Source organism: Strongylocentrotus purpuratus, unplaced genomic scaffold, assembly GCF_000002235.5.
Source record: "Strongylocentrotus purpuratus isolate Spur 01 unplaced genomic scaffold, Spur_5.0 spur5_scaffold_19, whole genome shotgun sequence".
NCBI lineage: Eukaryota > Metazoa > Echinodermata > Echinoidea > Camarodonta > Strongylocentrotidae > Strongylocentrotus > Strongylocentrotus purpuratus.
The window spans coordinates 14417744-14444548 of record NW_022145604.1 but is presented as its reverse complement, the minus strand read 5'-3'; the positions used below and the strand labels follow the sequence as shown (position 1 = coordinate 14444548).

Sequence of the window (26805 nt, the reverse complement as noted above, 5' to 3'; positions counted from 1 at the left end):
GTCGACGCCAGCCCGACAAGAGACCGATCATGAAGTTGCAAATATACGTAATAGCCAAAATCCAGTCGGTCTAGCTAGAGTCGGTTTTGCGGTGTGACTGACTCGTTATGAGAAGCGAAAGAAGGGCGATAAAGGCTGGGCGAGTCCTAGAGAGGGATGATTGACGAGATTTTTCCCGGCAACATTTACATCGAACTTATATCATTTTCTACCCTTACCAAGTTTTGTAATTTTTTAAGAATGTGAAAATTGATTTGTCCCAAATTGCGTTTCATGAGAATGTGGCATATTAGAGCTTACATCTTAGACTTAAAGGTAAAGACCAGTATTGGAAACGCCCCAATTTCAAAAAATGAAATGGAAGCTCTCATTACCAATCATGTGAAAGAATATGTTTTGACTAATACATGATGATAAAAAATTTGCCGGGAAACCGCCTACTAATTCATATATTTGGTAAATTTGTTTCTCTCATGGTCTGTGAGAGATATAGGGTAGTCCCATGTGCATCTTTCTGTGTATAGTGCTTGTAACTTTACAAAGAAAGGGCCAAATTTCTTATCATTTTGATGATTCCAGAACCTTGCAGATGCTAGATTGCTAGAGGATCAACCTTTTCTGATCGATTCCACAACGTTTCTTTCACAATGCAATCGCATGACCATAACTGGTCTTTACCTTTAAAACATTCAACAAAGGCCCTAATTCAACCTGTCCACCCTTCATTCTTGAGTTACCGTGCGTAAAAAAAAGAGAGTTAAATTTACAAGGGGTATGAATGATTTAGTTGTTAAATGTATATGTAGTCCAATATATCAGTTTTATTTCTATGCTTATTTCCTTTCAACTTAATATTTTAGCAATATTTAAGCCAATTTGAGATTGTTTTCAGAACTCAACTTGAAGTTCATCTTTTAAGTTTGGTTTGAGTTTGTGAAAATGTATATCCCTCATTCACCAAAATTCAAGATTCAGACATAAATGTGTACAATCACAATAACAATAATTAAACTGGGACTACTTTGAAGAATTTGAAGAAGGCCTCTGCATATATGCCTTGGTTTCCATGACGATTACATGACTTATAAAATATAAAAATAACTGATGTCAAACGTAACGCACTTCACGAGGATGAAGTATACATGTGATATTATAGAAGCCCTATTCCATAGTGAATAAATGTTCTTATGGCACTCAACAGCTACTGTATATACAAGAATTACAATACACCAGCCTATATAGAATACTTTGTAAATATCATTATACCGTCGCATGTAGTAATAAGCGATCGATGCATGTATGTTGTTATAATTTGTAAGCTATTTTTTGCAGAATGTGATAAATGTTACTTCAGTTCAATTCAATTCAATTCTTTTATTCATAGGTTATATATATATATATATATATATATATGCGAAACTATATCGTTGTGTTTATAATCATAAAAGAACCATCAAAATAAAATGTAGACAACATAATTATAAATATTCTTATATTCTAGTATTACTCATTGAAAATGATGAAAGGATTGAACATCAGTGTGAAGGAAGGAAGGAAGGAAAACCAGGCCAGGGGGTGTTTCACAAAGATCCCAAGTCGAACTCAACTCTAAGTTGGACTTAAATATTATGGAGAGCCATTTGTAGCCTTAAAATAAAATATGTTCAAAGCGAAAATTCAAGTATTTTAGTCTTTTTATAAATTCCACATCAAGAACATGAAATCTCTTTGATAATAGAAAATTATGATTGATTTGAATCAACATTTTATACCTCTTAACAAAACTTTTACAAAATATTTTCAAAGATGCTAACGGCTTTCCATAATTTTTAAGTCCAACTTAGAGATAAGTTTAACTTGGATCTTTGTGAAACAACCCCCCCCCCCCCAGATCGATACTGGGACCCACATGATCCTCACTCCATTTGGTTGTACAAACGGATTATGAAACATAGTGGCCCAAATATAGGCCTGTCCGACATTTCAATGAGCGCATTCTCCTTCCTGACCCTAATAATTCGTATAAGTTATTTAGACTGTGAGCATAGTAAGTATGGAATTAATGATAACAAATAAAACTAAGAACATTAAAAATTTGATTTTGTTGCTGTTATGCTTTTCGACAAACTCCTATACTTTATGGAGAATTCTTTCCAACGACCGCTTCCTAATTGAATCATTCATTATCATCCATGAAAAGGATTAACCTCACTTTTAAAGGGTCACTCTTACCAAAACGGGCTAAAAAATAAAGAAAAAAGAGACATGTAGAATAATTGTTTTGAGAGGTTGGAATAAATATATTTAAACGTCTTTGCTTGTGCGTGTGCGGGTGTGGCTTCTTCGAAAACATGGAACAATATCCCACTTTCCATCAGAGAATCAGCCTGTCTTGCCTCTTCCTAAACATATCTTAAAACATACTTCTTCCCTCATATCAGTCACTTGATATGATATCCCTATTTCTATGAGCATATATGTTTTTCACGTTTCTCTTCACATTCTGTAAGTTTGTAAGCGCTACTACATGATAGATATTATTATTATTAATTGTTATTAACAAAAAAGGAACACCCGTGTGTTTTGGAGGAACCCCCCCCCCCCCGAAACGAAATATCGGTCGGCCGAATCCCCCCTCCCCACTTATTCACCGGCTGGTTGAGCCGTTGCGAAATTTGTCAACAAATCCTGGACCACCCCCCCCCCCCCTCGAAGAAATCCTGCGTACGCCCCTGGGCGGCGTACAGGGGAGGGGTAGGCGTGGCATTTCTAAAAATAATCCCGTTGTACACTATTTGCCTCCCTTCAATTAAAAGATTCTGGTGCCGCAATTGGATGTCTAATTGGTCTTCATCTTGGCAAAGCTGCTTCCAACCTTTGCATTTTCTTCCTGCGATCTCCTTTTTAATTCTTTTAATAATTTGATCCATCACTGATTAAAGTTTCCTCGAACCATAATGGTTTGAGTGGGCAAAGAATTGAAATCTGGATAAAATTCATCTCACATGGGGGTTGAAATTACACCACTACACATTAGAATGAACGCCCCACACCCTTGTAAAATCAGGGTAGCCAATTCGATACTACCCAATCACCTGATACAACGAAATTAACATTCCAAGAAAAATCTAAAATCTATGGCATAAAAGTTTGGTCGAAACCTTCCAGACGTTTCAAATCTTTAAAAATGAGGGCATATGAAGAGAAACCCTTTTCAGGACACATTCTCCTATGATGTTCTTCCAAACTAACGTAAGGCCTAAAATAAAAACATGTTGTATTCCCCTTTGGGTGCCAAAACATGGGTCGGTCGGTCGGAAAAGTGTTTTTTTTTTTTTTACTTTTTTTTTTGCCGCCCTCTTTGGGCCGATATTTTCAGATTTGATTTTTTTTCTTTTCTTTTTTCCCGGCCTCTTTTAGCTGATATTTCTGTTTTTATTGCTTAAATACATGTGCTTCAGCGTCATCATTCCATTGACATCATTTTCACCTCATAATTATCCATGGTTTGCACGAGTGAGAATTTTGGAATAGTTTGATTTTATGCATTTATATCCCATTTAAATAAACAAAATACATATATTTTAATTCATTAATTTAAAAAAAATCTAAAATAAGGTTAAAAGAAAAAAACTTTTTTTAAATACCGACCGTAGATTTTCAGATTTTTAGGTCGGTTGCAAAGGGCAATACAAAAAGTTTTTATTTTAGGCCTAATATGAATGAGAAAGCTCACAACTGAGTTCTCACCTTTACCAGAACTCTTTACGTTCTCTTTAAGGTAATACAAAGTTTTGGTAATATCTCAACAGGATTGGATTATGAAATTTAAAATTTGCATTTTGTGAAACCTAGTGTTAGAATATAAGCAACTTTGACAAAATTGGGCTCTAAAACACCAAGGATTTCAAGATATTGAAATATTAAATTAATCCGTGCTCCCGATACATTTCATTTGGTAGCTGCGACCATGAAAATCTTGGAATATGCAGGTCTGTATAAAATGTCTAAACGGGAATAGAAAATCGGTCAATTTTAATGAAGAAAGATTGTTTTGACGCTAAAGTAATATCAATCTTGCGAGGGAGCTATACAACATAAAGAGTTTATTATATATAATGTAATCACTTTAGACTCGATTTCAACTGCGACAACGATCATTGAATATTGTAGGATCGCATATCCCGATATATATGCTTCCAATATGTTTATTTGAACTAAATTCATGACCCCAAACCAAAACTTTGTAGTACCTTTAAATAAGCACTTTACCAGATTATAGACCTCACAACTAAACACATTTAGAATCAGATAGAAGACGAATACCAACAAAGTTTATTTGTTAAATCAAATTTTTTAATGTAAAAAATGAAATGCATAATTTCATTTATGCTTACCGTAGTGCTTTCTTTAAGGCCATTTATGTTATACATATGTACACTATCATACAAAATTATAAAGAAATCATTTCATTGGAGGCTAATAAGACAATTTAAAAAGAGATCAAATTAGAAAACTAGAAATCATCCATGTGTATCATTTATGAGAAATAAGACTAGAATTGGTTTCATTAAATTGCCATTTAAAAGAAAGAAAAAAACACAAAGAGTTATACAATGGTTATTACCTAAACATCCAATTTTCTTGAATGACTAATAAGTGCAGAGCAAAGTTTGCTATAACTTTTTTGTTTAAAGCAAACTGAGAACTGCAGAAAATATAATACTTGTGTGTGTGTCCTTGTAATAATAATTTCACTGCCTGCAAGGCCGTTACTCATATTGACGATACATAGATCTTACTACTAGCTCCTTGCATGCAAACAGCTGACGAATATTCAAATTCATTGATATCTTCTTCAATATATGCTCAGAATTGACATCACCTTACGTACAAAGTGTTAACGTATTTCAATAATACAAATATCAGTTGCATACACATGTATCTGTTGCTATATCAGGTATGCTTTAGGCAAGCCTTGGGATAACCAAGGGCAGCCACCTTAGAATAGTAATGCAAATATTATAAACATGTTTGTAAGCTAGTCTGCTAAAATCATGCTAGTATTTTTGTCTTGCATCAATACAAAATAACTCGTAAGAGAAATAGTCAATATCATTGTACATGTAATGTCATTTTAACTTATTATTTTTTAATAAAAAAAATATTTCATGCTGATATATGTGTACTTATCTCCACAACTTATAAGAAAATATTAGATAGTGGTGTATAGTGATTATACATTTTTGCACATAACATACATAATATATGTGGATCAAATGTAAGTGTTAATATGCATATGCGGTCAAAAGCAACAGCTTTACTATGTATACTAAACCTTAGAAGACATAGCAGCGAGGCATAATATGAGGTTTCTAATAAGATAAATAATTGAAGAAATGGTCCATTGTTTCTCCTAAGCTTTCATACTGTATAATCTACAGAGCAGGCAGTCTTCACTGATTATCATCACTATGAAGGTCTATGATTGGCTGATCTCTAGTTGGGGTGGCGTAATCAGATAGAAGACAAGTTTTGATTGGTTGATACTTATGATGGGCTATGCTGTCAAAGATCAACTCGCCGAAGATCAGTGATCATCATCACTATCAGAGTTTCACTATTGAGGTCTATGATTGGCTGATTTGTCATGGGGCTGGTAGGATCAGATATGAGGTACTCTGTGATTGGCTGATTCTTATAAAGGGCTATACTGTCTAACACCCACTCTTTAGGTATCACTGATCATCATCACTAACAAGGTCTATGGTTGGTTGATCTGTCATGGGGCTGGTGAATCAGTCAAAAGGTACTCTGTGATTGGCTGTCTCTTATAAAGGGCTATACTGTCTAACACCCACTCTTTAGGTATCACTGATCATCATCACTATCAAGGTCTATGGTTGGCTGATCTGTCATGGGGCTGGTAAAATCAGTTAAAAGGTAATCTGTGATTGGTTGACTCTTATAAAGGACTATAATGTCTAACACCCACTCTTTAGGTATCACTGATCATCATCACTATCAAGATCTATGGTTGGCTGATCTGTCATGGGGCTGGTGAAATCAGTTAAAAGGTAATCTGTGATTGGCTGACTCTTATAAAGGGCTATACTGTCCAACACCCACTCTCTCGAAATCACAGGAACTCTGAACTTTCTCTGCAGACCTAAAATGGAAAGACACACAAAGAATATTACAAAATCAATCTGATATACATGTATTAACCAGAACTAACCTACATTCTATATATAAAGTTTTAAATGTAAACATTCAAGATTCTGGTGATATGGAACAATGAAGGGAACCCATCGTAGCAGTTTCAAATACATTTCTACTAAAAATTAGTTATTAGTTTTTCTTTCAAAGTTTGAATTTACATGGTAGACTAATCCTGACTGATTAATTGTCTTTGTGGATAACATTTCCTTGGCACCAAACTTTGTCTTGTAAAAAAGCAATTTGTCTCAAATCACATAATTTTGATTTCAATTGTGGTGTATTCTACACTTCTTTTCCTCTCTGTCTGTCTCTCTTTTACTCCTTTTATTGCTATCTCTGTCTGTTGGTCTGTCCGTCTGTCTCTTGCTCTCCTTTCATCTCTATCTCTGTCTGCCTATCTCTCTCTCTCTCTATCCTTTTATCTCTATCCCTCCCTCAGTTTGCATGTCTCTGTCTGTTTGTCTCTCTCTCCCTCAATCTGTCTGTCTCCCTCTTAAAATATGTTTATGTAATTTCTTTTTCTATGAGCAGGACCTAATGTATTCAAGCGTGACTGTCTTTTTAAGGTCCTTCCATCTGCAAACGTTTTCTTCCATTGTACATTACACATACCGTAGTTATATAGTTACATAGTCGCATCAATATGCCTACCGTATACAGTCAAACCTGCTTTAGACACCTGTCTACAAGGACCACATTTTTTGTTTCCCATGAAAATGGTTTCTCATTCAAACATGCACTGAAGGAACCTGTCTTCAAAGACCACCTGTCTATAAAGACCACTTTTGTGTTTCCCTTGGGTGGTCGCTATAGACAGGTTTGACTGTATATCAAACATTCATGTATTATGTATTTAAATATATTTGCCTATGAGTGGAACAAAAACTATAACTGAACTGAACTGAACATTCTCTTCTTCTGGGACCCGTTTCACAAAGCCTTTTTTCAATGACAAATGTCCATAATCGGTGACAAAATTGCTGATAACCAATATCAGAAGCAAGGATTTCAGTAGCTTATAACAAAAACTGTTATTTGTCAATGATGACAAGTTTTGTAAAATGGGGCCCTGGGGAACAACACTGGGTCGGTTGCATGTTTGAATGAATTACTTTCAAAGAGTCTTACCTTGGTAGTTTCTGTCCGTGTCTAGGTTGGGTTCTACGACGATGAAGGCCTTCCTACCGGGGTTGTAGGGAAAGAGAGATGGATGCTGGACTGTGGAGGCACCACACATCTCACACAGACCTACTAGCTGATCTGTAGTGGGAGAGAAAGAGAGAGAGAGAGAGAGAGAGTGACATATGAAAATTATTAGGCAATGCACTGGTTCCCAATTTTTGTGCATGTAATTACCTTAATATATCATCAGTTGTTATAATGAAATAAGTTTGACCTAAGAAGAAAGCATTTTACCTATTGAAATTCAAACTTGTTAGTGTCAAAACCCAAATTTAGAGCTATTTTTCACTTTCAAGGGATACAAAATCTGTTTTTTTTACAAGATAGAAACTCAAAAATTTGCATGAATAATCACTGAAACATATTCTTAAAGACCCAACATATTTAAAGGTGTAGTTAATAGCAAATGAGTTTTATATCACAGTTATTAGATGTGCTGTAGTTCACAACAAAATTGTAAGAACTCATAGTATTCATTAGGCCTGAGTCATGTCGGGATTTTCATAAACCGGGTCCCGACGGCCTCGCACCGATCGGGACCCGGTGTCCCGAAGTCAGCTCGCAAGATTTGTCACTTGCCTCTATAAAAAGCGCAAATCATGATTATCATCAGTATGTCCCTTAAAAGTGACCTTTTTGTCAATCAAATAAATCAACACATGCATACCTCGGCTCAGATCGGTATATTCTTCCATTTGACATTATTTTCATCCATGATTGGCGATGTTTAGTGCCATTATCGTGCCTCTAAAAGTAAAAAAAAACTGAGGCAAAAATCGAAAGACAACATTCGAGCCGCCAGTTTGATTTATGCAGGTCGAATAAATCTGGTCAAGAATATGAATGTTAGAATAATAAAACGGCTTTCTAAAAAATTCTTCTTCACAATATACCGATCATATAATTTTTAGAGACAAAATAAATATTTATCTCTTATTTTAAACATCGCATGCTTTTTTTTAAAAGCTGAAAATTACTTGGTAATCACAAGAAGTTTCGATACGGATAGCTGTTGCAAAGCAAGTTCAGACTAGTCTCGGAAAAATGCGCAGTGCTCCTCGTTAGCTGTAATGCGTGCCAGAACGAACGCGAACAAAGACGTGATCGTAACGAAAAAAAAAAAATCATTAAAAACTACGAGCACAATTGGAAAGACAACTACTGCTCAAAATTACCATAATCAGATACATAACTTGGACAAAGAATTCAATAATCGCCCAAGAAATGCCACAGAAACTGTGATAATCGAAGAGTAACTGGGTACATTTTTATCGCAAGACCTGCTGCAAATACTCGAATCCTATGTTATACTGCTTTTTACCGTAGAGGGCGGTATTTGGATTCATTCTAGCCTCGTGTTCAAACACGTGTAATTCGGACATATCAGCAGGCCCATTCCGATAATATGATTGTACCTATAGTAACTCCTTAAATATCACTATTTCTGTGGCTTTTCTTGGACAACTATTGTATTCTTCCTCCAAGTTTTGTATCTTCTTACGATAATTTTGAGTAGTTTCTTTCCAATTGTGCTCTCGTAGTTTTTAATGATTTTTTTCTCGTTACGATCACGTCTTTGTTTGGGTTCGTTCTGGCACGCATTACAGCTAATGACGAGGAGCACTGCGCATTTTTCCGAGACTAGTCTGAACTTGCCTTGCAACAGCTATCCGTATCGAAACTTCTTGTGATTACCAAGTAATTTTCAGCTTTTAAAAGAAGCATGCGGTGTTCAAAATCAAAGAAAAAATATCTATTTTGTCTTTTAAAAATTATTTGATTGGTATGTTGTAAAGAAGTACTTTTTAAAAAGCCGTTTTATTATTCAAACATCAATTTTTCTTTCAACCTGATTTATTAATCCTGCCGAGAGACCCGGCCAGTACAGTATGCTAGCTAGCAGCTGGCAACAACAACCCCATGCCATGGGGCGAACTCCTTTACAACCCATATTTATATCAGAAGTTCGGATTGATTCAGGATGAGCTTGAAAATGATTGGTAACAATTAAATACTAAAGTTTTAAGGTGGATTGATTTTAGTGGTGTGCAAAACTACCATTTCTTACATATTTCATTATTTTTTTTCGGAGCGTCGGTTCTCAAAAAACGAAACCGGGACCCGACGCGACGGTCGGGTCCTGGTGTGATCGACCGTACCGACTCAAGCCTAGTATTCATATCTGGTGAATAAATAAGGAGATAGATTAAGCTCCAAAATCTGCGTTTCTCATAAATATGAATAGTTCTGATCCTAAAAATACACGTTTGAAGTAAGTAAACATAATTTAATTTTTGACCCTTCTGTGGATACATTTGGTATATGTTAAAAAAAACAGTGCATTATCATAAATTTACATCTTGGAATTGGCGTTAAACATCCCCAGTGCATCCAAAAGATGCTTATAGGGGTTGAATCATAGGTTTTTTTATTAGCATACCAGAGATTGGACCACTTAGCATCTGCCTAATGTTATAGGCTAATTCTTCCTTAACCCAAGTCACAATGAACCTTGGATATGCTGAGGGTCTCTTATCCTCTCTTACCTTTGTTGAGTCCAGTAAACGGTCCTATGCAGCATAGATCAAATTTAGCCATGAAGCCTGGTCCTTCCACAGTCCTGGCCCTCTTGGGTCCGTGATGGTCCTCACCATTCACCACGTCACCTCTGACCTCATAGTCTTCCTCCGCCAGGATTTTTCTTGCTTTCAGGCTATCGTGAACCCCTGTCAAGAAGATAAACGTACGATTGTGGTTAAAAATATTCAAAACAAATACAAAAACATTTCTGTTGAAATCTGCTGCTCATTAAAGTGACAAAATAAAAAATATTTTTGTTCATGGAGACAAAGACTAATTGGTAAAATATAAAACATTTTAAAAATGACTAATACTGCACATATTTCAACAACTACTCTCTGGGCAATTTTCAACACTAAATTTGTTTTATTTGTCTCTTAACCAAATACTACACCATACCTGCCAACATTTGAAAGTGAGAATTAAGAATTTTTAGCACGGTATGTCTTAGAAAATAAGAAATCTGTACAGGTGTTCGCACATGCAGCGGCAGTGTTACTAGCAATATGCAGTAAATCTGTGCAAAAAAGCGAATACAAATTCGTTGCTCAATCATGCAGCCCTTCAATGGACGCAATACGTGAACTCTCACATCGCGGCATATGATAAAACAAGCTTAATTTGGCTTAAGCAACACACACACACACACAAAAAAATTGGGGGGTCCTAAAAATCCAGAAAAACAGAATATTCCGGATTATTCGGAAGGGTTGGCAGGTATGCTACACATGTCTTTACCAAACCCCAAAGCTAAACTGATTTAACTGAACCTTTAAGCCAAATGCAACCCAAGCCACTTTATTGATGACAAAATCAGCCCCAAAGAAACGATGAATCACCTATCACTAACTAGATGTAGAAAGAATAATTTGGAAACTTGAAGAATACACACACAATGCAATAAATTCATTCTGATCAGGGTCCCGTTGCACAAAACTTACCATTGATGGTAACTTTGCCATCAATGGTAACTACATGTACCATGGAAACCTTGATTTTGATTGGCTGTTGAGCCCTGTTACCATGGTAGTTACCATTGGTAGCAAAGTTACCATCAATGGTAAGTTTAATGCAGCGGGCCCAGTTTTATTGCAATCTTGTATGAAAGAAATATAGAGGTTCGGATTACAAATTGGAAAAGAAGGAAACTTGGGGAATAAGGGGTAGAAAAGAAGACAAGTGAGAATACCAATGCAAATGATTCAGTACACTTCTCAATGTATATACAGTCAAACCTACTTTAGTGACCACCTGTCTACAAGGACCACATTTTTTGTTTCCCTTGAAAATGGTTTCTCATTGAAACATGTACTAAAGGAACCTGTACATAAAGACCACCTGCCTATAAAGACCACTTTTCTTGTCTCCCTTGGGTGGTCCTTATAGACAGGTTTCACTGTTTATTGAATTGAATGTGTAACCATATACTTACATTGAAAGCTAACGATCCATGCACGAGCTGCAATGCCTTGGAAATATTTCAGAGTACGCTCGCAAACTAGGGAAGAATCTGTGGATGATATTTGATATGAAGCATATACATGTATTCAATAAGGTTCTAGAAAAATGATGTATGAAACAAAATCAGTATGGTCTTTTTGGTCTCAATTTTGTTTTCTGATCTTGCTTTTACCTTCAAAATTCTTCTCAATGCATCGTGCCCTATATTCTTAAGTTTGCAATAATCAATTGCGTTTAAGAATATGATATTCTTTCTTTTGGGGATTTGTAATGGAAAAGAAATAACACTCTTCCCACAATGCATTACCTGTTGACACTCAAAAGAAAATGACTAAAGATATACATTTCACATATTAAGGTGAAACTTAAATGACACCTACATGTACCGGTTAATGGGATACGAGTGTGTGTAATTGGTTTGTACAGACGTGTATCAATCAGAGTTGATTATTTACGTCTAGGATCGACCATCTGAAAGACGCGACTTAGTTTCGGACATGGGTCCCAACAAAGTCAGTATGTAGGCAAAGACAAAGAGCTGACCGTACTGCGGACATTTCCACTAGACCAACTCACATCTTACACTTACACACATCTTCCAGACTTTTTCACTATGATGTGTAAAAGGCTTCATTCAGTGATACATTTAAAAGCTGTCCGTACTAGTTTGGCCAGAAGGGATTAGACCACCCAGCGAAGTGACTGACAGGTGGCTGTCTCATCAACTCAGCTCTCAATTGTCATAAGAAAAAGAGGATCATGGGGGACCAGCAGGCACCGATTGGGGAAGTTTTCTATATAGAGGGAGCAAGTAGCTACAAGTAGTACAGACAGGTGGCTATCTCATCAACTCAGCTCTCAATTAACATAAGAAAAAGAGGATCATGGGGGACCAACAGGCACAGATTGGGGAAGTTTTCTATTTAGAGGGAGCAAGTAGCTACAAGTAGTACAGTGGGGCTTTAAATCACTGACCTGTCTTGACAATGACGTGAGTGGTGTTGGCGTTGAAGGCACTGGCAAAACGACAGTTGGCTAGCTGACTCGTCAGTTGCTCGACTTGACGCTGTAGGAGGGGACAAAAACATAACTTTTTGAATGAGATTGCATCTCTATAGTAATATTCATCCACCTATGTTTTTAGTAATATTGGTTGCTGATATATCATCATGATTTCATTTATTAATGTCATTATGCACACAAAAAAAAAAAAATGGAGTCTATCTGCAGATCTGCTAACTACACTATGAATATGATGGACAAAGAAAGCGGACAAAATATACAGTTGCTCAGGTAGACAAAGGAACATCCCTTCACTGCTATTATGTAAAAAGGTTAATATGCATGTGACACCTGTTCTACACATTTTTACATAATAGCAGTGAAGGGATGTTCCTTTATCTACCTGAGGAACTGTATATTTTGTCCGCTTTCTTTGTCAGTCATATTCATAGTGCTAGTAGTACGCTATGCAAAGATTTTAAAGATAATTGTGAATTGACCTTTGATCATGATGCAATCATTTCAAAATCTAATCAAGTCATCTACAAATGCAAAGATAACATATCAAAAATTCTTATTTTTATGCCACTTGAAATATTTGAGATTTTTCAAGTGAATTGAATGTGTTTCTAACATAATTACCCCCAAAAATGTATTCAACACATCCAAATTGGGATGAAATTTGAAAATGTGTTTTTAGAGATATTACAAAAACAAAGTCATATCTATGATCCTCATGTAAATGGCCTCATTAAAATTGATCCAGTGAGTCTGTAACTCAGGATCTATGCAAGAACACATACAAAGATAATACTTACCAGTTCTAATCTATTCAGACCAGTAGCGATGAGGGACATGGGTCGAGAGGAAGGTCTAGAACTTGGACATGGTCGTGCTTCAGGAGTTCTCAGAGACTGATCTCCAGACCTTCTCTCAGAGTGGGCGGCTGGTGACCTCTGGGTTTTCATAGAGACATCCAATGGGCTTGGTACTGAGAAGGCCCCAGGGGTTCTTCCTGGTGTCAGTCGGTCTTGTAGGGTGCGAAACTTAGGGGTCTGGTGGCCCAGAGGAGTGGCGATTCCTGGGACGCTGTGACTCCTTCCTTGTGGTGTCTTAGACAGTGACCTTCCACTGGCTGATGCTCTACTGGAACTGAGTGTTGGAGTTGTTCTTGAAGGAGGTGTAATGGAATGAACAGTTTTACGTTCTTCAACTGTCCTACCGACTGAGTTTGATCTCGACTTTGCTGGTGAGTTCACCCTATCTTGAATAAAGTCCACGTCGCTGTCCACACTGTCCATTTTTCTCTTCTTGGAGCTTGTTCTCGACGCCTCTGCCCTAGGTGAAGAAGAATTCCTAGATGACTTGCATGAAACCATGGCAACATCATCATCATCACTTCTATCATCATTATCAGAGGCATCCTTCGGGTCGTCCTCTATCCGTCTCTTCTTCGTAGTGACCTTCTTAGAGCTACTCTTTCGGTACTGCTCCACCATACTGGTGACGGAGCGGATACTGTCCGACATCGACAACGACGATGATGCCTTCCTGACGGTGCTCGGTGACAAGGGTGGAGGAGGAGACGGAGATCTTGGTTCAATCATGTCTTTCTCATCATCCATCTCGTCCTCTTCGTCTGAGGTTTCCAGAGCTTTGCTTCTACGCTTTGTCCTCCCTGGGCTACTTTGTCGAGACCTTGCTGAGTTGTTTTGCTTCTTTGAAGCAGGAGTGGATGCCCCTTCTGTTTCTTCAACAATGAAACCTTGTGGATTCTCCTCCACTTTCTCTTCGTCTTCATCATTAGTATCATCATGGCTCCTGCTCCCTCTCTCTCTGGCCAATGCTGCATGTAGCTCTGCCATCTGCTCCTCGAGGGCCTCCATGTCTTCACGAGTCTTCTCTTGTTGCTGCCAAGCAAACAACAAAGACATTTTTCTGAATATAAATCGATGCCCTTAATACAGGGATGCCATTTAGAACTGATCAGGGGGCCTGAAAATCACCTAAAATGAGCTATTTTGTACACAAAAAAGCCTAAACTAAGGTCTGAAAATAACTTGACAGGGCCTAAAAATTGGCATCCCTGCCTTAATAGCAATTCCATCTGTAATAGCACATATGCATCCATTAAAAACATTTTCTGAGTCTAGGACAACTGCTCCCTTGAATATCACCCAAGAAAACTATTCCCCTGCCCACTCGACAACTATATCTCCATAATTAAGACAAATACAGCCCCCGACTACATCTCAAACAAATACTGTACCCCCCTAAATTCAATAGCTTTCTGATTTTGATATACCACGCATTTTCCCTCCATCACTGACTCGGTAATCTCAAGGCAAATAGAAGTGAAGTCATTAAAACTATATGATTGGCAACAAGGACTCTTGACAGAGCAATTGTTAAAACTTATGACTATCAAAGTGTCAGAGGATAATCCAACCTTTGACCTTTGTTTATGTAATATTAGAGTTACCATTCCTACCTGTGTGTTCATGATCTCACTCTGACTGGAGGGAATAGATGAAGCACTGGTGAGGTTCATGTGATGACTGGCACAACTATCTTCGGAACTCACAGACCCTCCTGGAATCAAGAACAACAATCACACATAAAAAAATCATCAGGGGTGTAATCTGCAAGGTCTACTATGATTTAACATAAATCTGGGACCTGTCTTACATAGAGTTGATATCAATCGGAACTTATTTGCGATTGATATAAATTGCAACTATGTACACGAGAGAAAGGAGACTGCAAACTTGCGATTGATTGGAGGACTTGCGATTGATTTGGATCAACTCTTTGTAAGACGGGGCCCAGGTTGTATGTCAGCAGATTTTATGAATTACAACTAACTGGCTAAATTGTGATTGAGTAGTGGCTGTTTAAAGAGCATGACCCCCTTCCTGTTTCTTGATTCTTTGGTGCTTCTCATGTACAGGTGTCTACATAATTTTTTAAAAAGTTGGTAGTGACTTAAAAAAGAATCAGTTGTCACAGAATCTAATAAAATTTAAACAGAATGTTAAAACCTCAGAATAGATTTTTGCAAAACAAATTTGACAATGTTTGATTCCTGTATGATTAACAAAGGAAACATTTAGGATCACAAGTAAGGTGAACTACAACACCGTTATGCTGGCCCACGATGTCTGGTATCCTTAAATTCAAAGCATTGAGGTTTTTAGACTTTTGCGAAATCCTTTAAACAACTTCTTATAGATTTTTAAAAATTTAGAACTGCAACCTTGTGTATTATTTTGTCAACAAATTTGACAAATTCTGTTCTTGAACCTTTCTTGTAGAAAATCTGACTAAAAATATTTACCATATGCTCCATGGCTAAGGTGAGGACCTGTGTGGTCTCCGAAGAGTACCATGGGGTTGTCCTCATCATCATCTTCTTCTTTCTCTACAGGTTTCTGGACCGAGGTCTGCAGAAAGGAACATGGTATCAGTTCATCATCACTTTCATCTTCCTCATCTCTTGCAACTTGAACCATTCTCCGAGACTTCCTACGTTTCTGTCTCCCGATAAAGCCTTCCTCCTCTTCCTCCTCCTCATCATCGTCTGTGATCACCTGCTTTCTCCGTCTAATGGTCGTTTTCGGTATTTCATCGCTTTCGTTCGAGGATTTGATGGGAGGTTCTGATTGTGTGTCTCCAATAATCTGAGATGTTACCTTCCTACATGTCTTACTTCGTGGTCCATCCAGCCTCAAGTCACAAACTGAAGGCTCCCTAGGCGACAACTCAGGGTGCTCAGAGGCAACTTCCTGATCTCCACCTTGAACAGTCACAACATTCCGGTCTCTAGCACTTTTCTCTCTTCGATCCACTGACCCACGTTTTCGTTTTACAGGAGTGTCCGCTATGCTTTTGTCTTCAGTCTGAGACCGAGGTACTTTGTTTCTCTTTCTGGACACAACAGTCGGCGTCTCCATGACGAGACTCTTTGAACGAACAAAGTCCTGTTCTTTGGTGGTATCTTCACTGGGACACAGGAGAGAACTCATATCAGGTTCCAACTCTTCCTGTGCCTTCTTTTTCTTTGGTATTGCTTTTGAGAGTCCACTTGTATGAAGAAAGGACGACATGCGGGATTTGGACATGTCATGACAAGGAGGTGTGGGTGGTATGAGGGCTTCAGTGTCCTCATATTGACAACTGCCCTGTGATATCATTGCATCCTTTGTTTCATCAATCTCATCGGGTACATTAAGATTTTGAGATTTTCTTGTAGATCTTGGTGTTTCCTTCTGCATTACCTGCTTACATTGTGATGCATTACCAGATGGCTTTTCTGCATTATCTAAATCATTTGAGCTACAAGTATCTTTTGCATTAAGGTCCTTGGACAGAAGCAGAACCTCTGCATTCATGCTCTGGGATTCTTCAATTCCCTTGGCTCCCTGATTACCAGCTGTTTCTTCCTCGTCAAACATATCCCTGGACTCCTCGTCCAAATTGCAGGTGTCCAAGGACCTGTTGCTCTCCTGAGACTCTTCCTTCACAGCCAAGGACATTCCAAAGCTTTCATCAACAACGGTGATGCATTCTTGAGGTGGAGTAATAATTCTTTGTTCGATTTCCTGTTCCTCCTTTTCAGTATTACTCATAGCAGACTCATTGCGTGGCTGAATCATATCTCTTGATTGTCTTGCACTTCTTCGTAGCTGCCTAGGTGAAGACCCTGGTGTGCGCTGAGGATTCTCTGGCCCTTCAGGCAGGGTTTTCTTTGACTGCAGTTGGAATGCTCTGGCAGAAATAATGACATCTGATAATCGTTCGTTCATTTCAGATGCACCTTGTGTTGTCGGAATTGCACTGCCATCCGATACTAAACCTTCATATTTGGTATATATCTTGTTCCTTCTACTGGAAGAACGTCTTCCATCTCTAAGGCTTGAGGCCTCGTTGCAATTGCCATCAAAATCACCATCTGGATTGGATGGACTAGGCTGCACAACTGGTTCCTCAACATCGCTACCTCGAATAGGACTCTGAGTGGTGAGTCTACCACCACTGCGGCTTTTCCTTTTCAACGTCAATGATGATTTACTCGCAACTGACACCAAAGTCTCCTGAGAAGTATTAGCACAAGATGGAGATTCTTTTTCAGAATCTTCTATATTCTTGACAGCACTTTTTCTATTGCTCTGGCTATCAGATAAAGGTAGGGACCTATTTTTCTTTCTTGTCATTGGACTTGCTGTCTGTTGAGATGTCAAGGTTTCATCTGCAACTTCTAATGTCTTCCTATCCTGAGGTGACTTAGATCCCTTCCTGACCAACCTTTGACAGGAAGGTGCCTTCATGTTTTCAACAAAATCTATGTCTTCATCAGCTTCACATGTTTCTTTATGACTAGGTGCTTCTGGATACTTTTGATATTGGATGGCCTCTTTTGTCAGGTTTGATTTGTTTGAAGATGCAGTAGGTTGCTCGAGACTCTCAGGAACTATTTGAATGTTCTGACTTGGCAGAGTGGCTATCTCTTTTGAAGCTGGAGCAGATGGACTTGCATCAATGGTGAATGTCTTTCGTTTCCTACGGGATATTCTCCTTGTTGGTCTGCTGTTGCCTGACCCTGAAGAAGTCTGAACCCCTTGCAAGTCACTGCCACCACATGCTTCCTTTAGACCATCAACCTGTTGTATAGCTCCTGGTGAAGTCTGCATGGTAGGCTCCTTGACAATATCACCATCTGGTGTGTGCAGATTGCTTCCTTGTCTCCCATCCTCGGAAGCTTTTCTCTTTGATTGCTTCAGAGGCAGTAGCAGAGATTCGCTTGGCTGGGAGTTCAAATCAAGAGAAACTGGAAACGACCCTGAGGTCTTTGTCTGTGAAATGATTGTCACACTGGCTTGACTTGCCTGCTGCGCTGAGGAGCTTGAACCCGATAGTACTGTCAGGACCTCATCAGGCTTCTTGCTCAAGCAAACCTCTTCTTCTGTTTGCACCTGATCAGAAGCTGTGCCACTGCTGTTTCCACCGGGGCCAGGAGAAATTCCCAAATCAGGATGTTGTTGACTGGACATTGAAGGCAGAATACATTCCATAATGGACATCTCATCATCAAAAGGAGGCTTTTGTTGTTTTTTAGGAGGACTGTTAACATCTTTCTTAGCTGATGACCCTCCTGTTGATGGTTCAAACTCTTTCTCCAAAGCTCCATCTGGGTCTTCATATTCGTCGCTATCGATTTCCAAGTCAATGGACTCTGTAGTATCTGATCCTCTGCACTTTTTAGGACTGACTTCATCGTTGTCAACTTTGGGAATGTCCTCAGTATAAAGAGGCAGAGATGCTTGAGTTGGTACTTCAACTTCAACGTTCTCTCCTGCTTCTCTCTCTGCTCGCTCAATGGCTGGCAAACTGAATTCTGCTTCATTAGCCACATCACCTGCACCACGTAGTACTCTCACAACTCCTCTTGTTCTTTCTGGATCTGTCTCATTTTGTTGAACTTCTTCTGATACCTTAGCTTTCTTCTTCTTATCCACTCTACCAGACAACACTTCTTCAGGAACATTGTTGTTGCTGTTAGGAGGCCCTGGATGAGAACCACGTTTAGACCTTCTCAATGATGGGGTCAACCGTTGGGATGATTTGCTTTCAGGGGTGCAGTCATCTGCAGGTTGTTGATTCATGGAGCTCTTAGTATCCTCTACTTTCCCTGGCCTTGATGACTCCAAATTCTGCTCTTGACATTCTACCTGGACGATTCCTGTTTTGGGAGACAGTTCTCCCTCAAGACTCTTCTTTCCTTTGGGTTGGTCTAAAATAAAGGGAGTCTCAGGAATTGTCAAAATTTTTGCTTCAGGAGTGTCATTCTGTAGGACTTCACCATTCTGATCCTTTGCATGGATATTTCTCTGAATTCCTGGAGAAGCTTTTCTTTTATCAGAGGCTAAAGCCTTCCTTTTATCTGCTCCAGTACTAGTTCTTTCTTTAACAGTTGTTTTGACAGGAACTCTTTTGAGATTTTGAGTTTCAAATGAATCAATATCAATTGTTTCATTAGATTCTTTCTGCTGATTTTCTTGGACATGGCCTTTAGATTTCCTGACAGGTATACTCTCAGGAACTTTCTCAATGGTAAGTTTACCCTTCCTCCTTCTGGATGATCTTCCACCAGTTTCAGTGGGTTCACCTTTGAGATGCTCTGGCTCGGTGCCAAACTGACGGGCCAGCTCAAGAGCTAGCTCCCAGTCGCTCTTGATCGTGGCAGCTTTCGATTCCTTTCTCGCAGCTGCCGATTCCTTCTTTGCAGCTTTGGCCTGTTCCTTGAAGTTTTCTTCCATGCGCTGCTTTACAGTTCTACGTCTGGGGGGAGATTCTTTGTCCACATTCTTTGTGGATGTATTCATAGTTGAATCTTCAATGTCATGGATGTCTTCTTTGCCTCCTACATGATCCAGTGTCCTCTTTTCTTCTCTTGATTCTTTGTTGAGTCTACCTGAATGACGTCTGCCATTTCTACTCTCTAATACTGTTTTATCTCTCTTTTGGGGAGTAAGTTTCATTTGGTTAATTTGGTCTTCTTTTGATTTTGATTCCTCAACTGGTTCTGACTGATCTACAATGGTGGTTACTTTGGGGAGGACTTCTGGGGTACATTTGCCTTCCTCCAAAGGCAAACTCTCGTAATTTAAATCATCACTTCCTTGATCGGTTCCTTGAGTAACGAGAATGTCTGGAAGTTCTTCTGAATTTTCTGCCCCCTCTTTCTCCTTCCCTTCTTCTCCATCATCATCAGACTCATCACTTCCTGCATTCTTACTGACCAGCCAGTCAAGGATCCTGTCCTGTGGATCGAGAGGCGGACTCTTGTCCACTCCATTCTTTACTTTGCCGTAGGTGGTGGCAAAGACCCTTCTTCCATGATTCTTGTTGATCACTACCGGCTGGGAGTCGATCATCATCCCTCCTTCAGATGACTGCTGGCTCCCTTGGATATTGCCACCAGCTCCCCTTGGTCTTCTGATGACCACAACAGGTGTAATAGGTAGAGGATGTTTTATCAGGTTCCGATCCACGTGTGGGGCCTTCTCTTGAGCATTACCATTAGTTTTCAGACAGTTACCACCTTCGTTGTCAAGACGAGCAACAGTATCATCCATGACTACTTCTGTACTATCCATAAGATCAACATCTTCAATAATGGCTGTGGGAGTTTCATCCTCCTTTGCGAGATGGGTATGTGATTCCTTACCTCCATTCTTAAGATGACTGGATGTTCGAGTTGCATTCTGTCCCTTTGAGTTGGCTTTAGCAATAAGCTTCACACCCTCATCTACAGTCTTGCTTTGGTTTATTGCACTCTCTTGATCGCTTTCAGAGCAGCTACTGGCACTCCTATGATCCCTCTTTGGAGCTCCCAGCTTTGTAAACCTCCCATTCCTGATTGGAAATTCCTTCTTTCCATTCTGATTCTTCTTTCTCCCAGCTTTCTTTTTCACTTTCCGCGGGGTGCGCTGGCTGGGCACAAACTCATACGGATCTTGATCCCCTTCTTTAGGATTGTTCACTTGGCCAAGGACTCTAGGTGCAGGGACCGCAAAGATTTCTGAATCTGCTGGTGTTGTCAGATTCTGAGATATATTTGGTTGGCTGTCGAGTATACGACTCCCTTTTTCCTCGGGATGTCCAGAATTGATTGGAAGTAGATTGATTTCATTATTTAGCCGGTTTAACTCGTTGCTGTAGCCGGAGATGATATCCCTACGGCTGGTTAGGGGTGCAGCGTTTAGAGCAGCCAGAAGATCTTCTGCCTCTTTCTCCAATTCTTCATTTTCTTGATCATCATCATGGTAACCCTTTTTGCCATCGGTCTTTAGTCTCGGGAAGGATGAACTGTGTTTTTAAAAGAGAATGTGGGAATGGTTGACAGTTAGGAATATACAGGACATTTGCAATATATTGATTAAACTGCGTATATAAGGCACATTTTGTTTTCAAATTCATAATATGACTAATGCCCCTTGAAATCCAGAATGACTACCAAATTTTAGCAATCATATGATATCACAGAACTGTTGAAAACTGAGCTAAAGTTTCCCTTTTACTCAACAAAATTGAAAAAAGTCCCTGCATTTTTTCTAAGAAATGGTACTTAACCGACTTTAAAAACTTCTGAAAACCCATGTCTAACATTTACATTATGTTTTTAATGACTGAAGGACAGTGCTATCTATCCATTGGAAACTGTGATGTGTAAATCCATTTCCTTCTTCTTTCTCTTTTAATTATTAGGATTTTAATGGCACTAATGAAAGTCACCATCCTCCTTTTTTTTATTCATTACATAGTATACGTACTGACATTAGTGGAAATTGTATGCAGCTTTGACAAGTTGCCTATAGATTAGAAGATGCTCATTTTGGGGGCTCACCTGATGTTAGTATGACCAACTAGAGGAAGCTCAAAGGCATCACTATCGCTGGATTCACTGTCATCTCGATACACACTCACGGTCTCGGCAGCTTTCCTTTTGGTCTTTCGCAAGTTGCCAGTTCTCCCTTGACCTTTGACCTTGGAAGAGATTTGACCTTTCGCCTTTTTCTGAGGCGTCGGCTCTCTGGGCTTCGGGTCGGGCTGGGAAAAGAGGACTGGACCTCGTGGTGGAGAACCTACAAAGTGATTGGATGACACACATGAGTTATAATAATAATAATAATAATACATGAGATTTATATAGCGCCATTATCCATTTTAATTAAATGCTCAAGGCGCTTCAAAATATTAGGGAACACATTACATCATGACAAAGAATAGTGTACATTTACATAAGAAAGAAAATGCAAAAATGAAAGAATGAATGTCTGTCTTCAAAATGCAAAATTAAACAAATGGGAAATTAAACAACACTAGGGATTATCACTTTAAGGGATTTAACCTAATATTATATTTAAACAATTTCGGGGGCTCTACTTTTCAAGCTTGCTTGCATGGAAATAACACTATTAATTTGTTTCGCATTGATCTCTATGCAAATTATCGGGGCTCTTTTAAGTCTTTTTGGCATTTTGGGGACCACTTCGCCCCAAGATCATGTGTATTTTTTTTCCCTGGACCTTAAACCGTTAAGGCGGTGATGACAGTCTGGGCTATGGGACAGCTCAAAAAAGAGAGGATGGAAAATAGGTATGTACAAAACTGATATGGTTTCATCTAGATATATTTGCTACAGTGTAGGAAGAAAAAAATACATGATTTGTCATTCAAACTTTAGAATATGAAAATAGGTTATGTGATGACTATTAATGGGAAAATGGGGCAAAGCAATATAGGGCGTTTAGATGAAGAGATCGGAGAATGAAGATGTGACTCACATCGTAATCCTGAGTCCTCTTCCACGGCAGTAATGACGGAGCGTACAGCTTTCACGATCCCATCCAACTGCTCATTCTTGGTCAAGCTCCTGTTTGGAAATGAACAATAATTCCATCACATCAACTTAAAGCAAATCAATAAACAAGAGCATAAACATAGTAAATTAGTATTCAAGATTCAAGATAATTTATTGTCATGTAAAAAATACATAAAATCTGTCTTCTGACATTTAAAGGTGCTATCACTATGAACATGACAGACAAAGAAAGTGGGCAAAATATACAGTTCCTCAGGTAAACAAAGGAACATCCCTTCACTGCTATTATGTAAAAAGGTGAATATGCATGTGACACCTGTTCTACACATTTTTACATAATGGCAGTGAAGGGATGTTCCTTTGTCTACCTGAGGAACTGTATATTTTGTCCGCTTTCTTTGTCAGTTATATTCAGTGTATACATGTATATAAATACAGACAAATAATTACATTTCAACATAACATTTAACAAACATCACAATTTTAAGAAGATTGCATTAAAAGAATAAGATCATACTGAGGAAAAGGCAGTTAAATGCTCTAATTAAAACAAGATATACAGTGAAACCTGACAGTGTACCAGGTGTATAATGGCTGCTCAAAGGAGACAAGAAATGCAAAGTCACTAAGCAGGTGCTCTTTATGTACAGTTCTCTTAAAGGTACTACATGTATGTCCCATTTACAGGCCAAAAAAATGAAAAAGTTAAATTCCAACTGCATTTGAAAGATAATACAAATTTAGAACTTCCCTAAAAAAGGTGGGGCTTGAAAATGTCTTCAAGTGGGAAAATAATGAATATTAGTTGTCAAATCGACTTAGGAGCTATAGAGCCAATAAGTAATAGCCTTGATTTTCAGACAATTGTACTGAATGGTCATACGTTTTATGCTGTGCAAAGATTCAATCAGTTTAATTTTGGCCATCACAAGAAGTGGGTTATTGATGTAGACAAATGCTCATGTACCCTTTACAACTCATTTCATGTATGTATGTATGTAAACAGGTTTCCTTGTATAATTTGAATATTAGGACACTGCTAATGTTTAAATTTCACAGATAGGACATACATGACATATTCATGATTCCTGCAAAGTTCTACAGAATTTGAGGTTGGCCGCAAAAGGGACATAGTACCCATACCTGCCAACCTGAGACAAGAGAAATTAGGAGTAAATTTTTCTGGATGGACTACGAGGTCGCGAACCACCGAAGGATTGGGGTAGTAGCCCGTAGATTGGGGGGGGGGGAAGAACTAACGATCACGTTCGGGCTGCGCTGTGTATATCTTCTATGAGCGCGAGCGCGGATGTCGGCGTGATCTGGTTATCGGTGCTGTGTTATGCTTTAGTCTTATACATACATACATACATATTGGTATTTATTGAGCGCCTTTACATGAACATGCTCAAGGCGCTTTTCATTTCGAAATACAAACACAATAGTTATATACTCTCCAAGTGCATTACACTCTAAAAAAAAAAAAAAAAAAAAAAAAAAAAAAATGTAAATTAAAAAAAAATCGGAGTTTTGAGGCATGCATTCGGAATTCGGAGTTGGTATGAAAAATGCGGAGGAACTCCACCTAAATCGGGGTGGTTGGCAGGTATGAGTACCTTTAAAAACAGAGAAAGAGAAAGACTATTCAGTATTCAAGGTGAACAAAAAATACAGTCTGCATACAGGTCCTCACCAAAAACAGGTTTATTACGATACCATACGTTCATAGTACTGGTTTTCAGCAAGTCATACATTTCCTACATAACGATTCTCTGCACTAGTTTGGCCAGGAGGGATTAAACCTCCCTACGTGGTCACTGGCAGGTGGTTATCTCATCAAATCAGCGCTCAATTAAGATAAGGAAAAGGGGACTGTGGGGGATCAACAGGTACTGATCAGGCGTTGTTGGCTGTATAGAGGGCACAAGTGTGGTTTTTGAAGACAGGTGGTCATATTATATGGGCGGTCGCTAAAGCAGGTTGCACTGTATATCGGGATTAACAAGACGAAAGTAATTTTGAGGGCTTACCTTTTAGTGATGACAATCTTACATAGAGGGCAGCGTGCAGATGGCTTACTGGAACTCTGCAACAATGCTAGAACACAGAAGCTAAACGATATCAAAGAAACAAAAACAGGATTATATTTTATTGACAAAACCTTTTCAAAAGAAGGCGCGATAGCTCAGTCGGTAGAGCAGTAGTCTAGTAATCCGTTGACCCTGGTTCGAAACCAAGTCGATGTGCTAGTGCCCTTTGGTGAGGCATTAATCCTCATTACCAGGTCCCTCGGAGAGGACCTAAAGCCATCGGTCTTCTGGTTGCTTTCTTAGCTGTCAGGTAAAATAACCACCACCACTACTATAAACAAGTGACTCTCCGTTGCTAAATGAACTAGATTCCACATACAGCATGTAAGTAATAATTATATCTTGCTGTTGAGTTTGAAAATTGTTTTTATTTTCAAATAAGATTAGAATTTTACATTGTAAGCATAGATATGAAATAAAATTACATATTGGCAACATTTTGTGATAACATCTCGCTATTTCAACACCATTCAGCACTTCTCAGCTTGACTTTTTCACTTACTTTTCTTTTGGGGTGGAGACAATTGTCCATCTACCTCATCCCACTTTTTTATTTTGAGTCAACCATCTCATTTGTTTGTTATGATGGTAAACTTTTATAAAATATATATTTGTGTCTTCAATGATCCATTCATACATTTACAGATTATTTTAAGTTGAATTTTGGGCATAGCTTTAGAAAGCAGTGTGTTGGGGTAAGAGTCACTTACTTGCAGAATTGATGATCACACTTTGTTGAAACAGGATCCTTAAGCAAGTCCAAACTGTAAGTAAAAAGCAAATAAATAAATCATCAAACAAAACTGATGTTAGAGGCTAGAACAGCTCGCTACAATGAACATAGACCTACCAGAATGTGTAACTCATTACCTACTCTATCACTATGCTACCAACTTTGCCGTTCGTATCAGTTTAATTTTTGTTTTCTTCCTTTCACACAAACAAGTGGCTTGTCATCATAAGCATCACTACCGGTAGTCCAAATGTAGTAAGACAGTTTAATTCCAAGGGATGTGGAGCTATAGATATCCTGAAAGAGCTCTTGTAAAAATGGAATAAACTATCCACCACAAGTTACAACTTGCCATCAGCCCATCCGTGGTAAAATTGTCCCACTTCTTTTTTTCGTGAAACAACAAATGTAACTCCCAAAAGATCCCGCATGACATAATGGATGAATGTTGTTATGTTCTTACATCTATGATTGATGTGACTTCGCTTACCAAATTGAACACTCATGGGGGGTGTTTCACAAAGATCCTAAGTTGAACTTATCTCTAAGTTGGACTTAACAATTACGGAAAGCCGTTAGCATCTTCGAAAAATATTTTGTAAAAGTTATTTTGAAAGGCATAGAATGTTGATAGACCTACAAACCATTCATATTTTCTATTATCAAGGAGATGTCATGTTCTTGATTTTGAATTTATAAAAAAGTCTAAAATACTTCAATTTTCGCTTTTGAACATATTTTATTTTAAGGCTACAAATGGCTCTCCATAATTTTAAAGTCCAACTTAAGAGTTAAGTTTGACTTAGGATCTTTGTGAAACACCCCCCAGGTGAGATTTTGTTACCACTGTAATGTGACTTCACTTACCAAATTGAACACTCCAAGTTTTTCTGCATCAACCCGATGCTGTCTGTGATTTTCTTCAGTCTGACTTCAGCCATGTTTGCTCGCCTTCATCTCACTGCAAGCCTTTACTGAATCCTCATCACTCTCACCGTCAACTCTATAACATGGAGCAGCAAAAGAACAAAGGAATTACTGTAAAAAGTTCACAGATCTACCACTTTAAAAAAAAAAAAAATTTGTGAATTTTAATTGAAGGGTCACAAATTTAAAGGGAATTTCAACCTCGATAGAAGCAGACTGATGAA

At 38.4% G+C, this 26805-nt stretch overlaps 1 protein-coding gene across 1 annotated transcript; it reads right to left on the bottom strand.

Moving 5' to 3' along the window:
- Nucleotides 1-4312: 4312 nt before the first annotated feature.
- On the bottom strand, nt 4313-26660 carry LOC105438132. The gene is made up of 13 exons (XM_030990370.1): nt 26522-26660; nt 25632-25685; nt 24862-24942; nt 22794-22882; nt 21854-22091; nt 15785-21315; nt 14939-15039; nt 13266-14357; nt 12421-12511; nt 11417-11494; nt 9951-10130; nt 7351-7482; nt 4313-6169 (listed from the first exon to the last, which is right to left on the bottom strand). The coding sequence occupies exons 1-13, from the start codon at nt 26593-26595 to the stop codon at nt 6006-6008; spliced, it is 7905 nt and encodes a 2634-aa protein (XP_030846230.1). The 5' UTR covers nt 26596-26660; the 3' UTR covers nt 4313-6005.
- Between the last annotated feature and the right edge of the window lie 145 nt (nt 26661-26805).

Bases quoted from the DNA above. Each gene is read 5' to 3' on its own strand.
- LOC105438132 (XM_030990370.1), bottom strand. From the start codon at position 26,595: ATGGCTGAAGTCAGACTGAAGAAAATCACAGACAGCATCGGGTTGATG. The intron at 22,883-24,861 runs GTAAGCCCTCAA...ATTTCCAAACAG, and splicing joins AAGATTGTCATCACTAAAAG to GAGCTTGACCAAGAATGAGC. The intron at 10,131-11,416 runs GTAAGTATATGG...TCTTCTTGACAG, and splicing joins ATGGATCGTTAGCTTTCAAT to GGGTTCACGATAGCCTGAAA.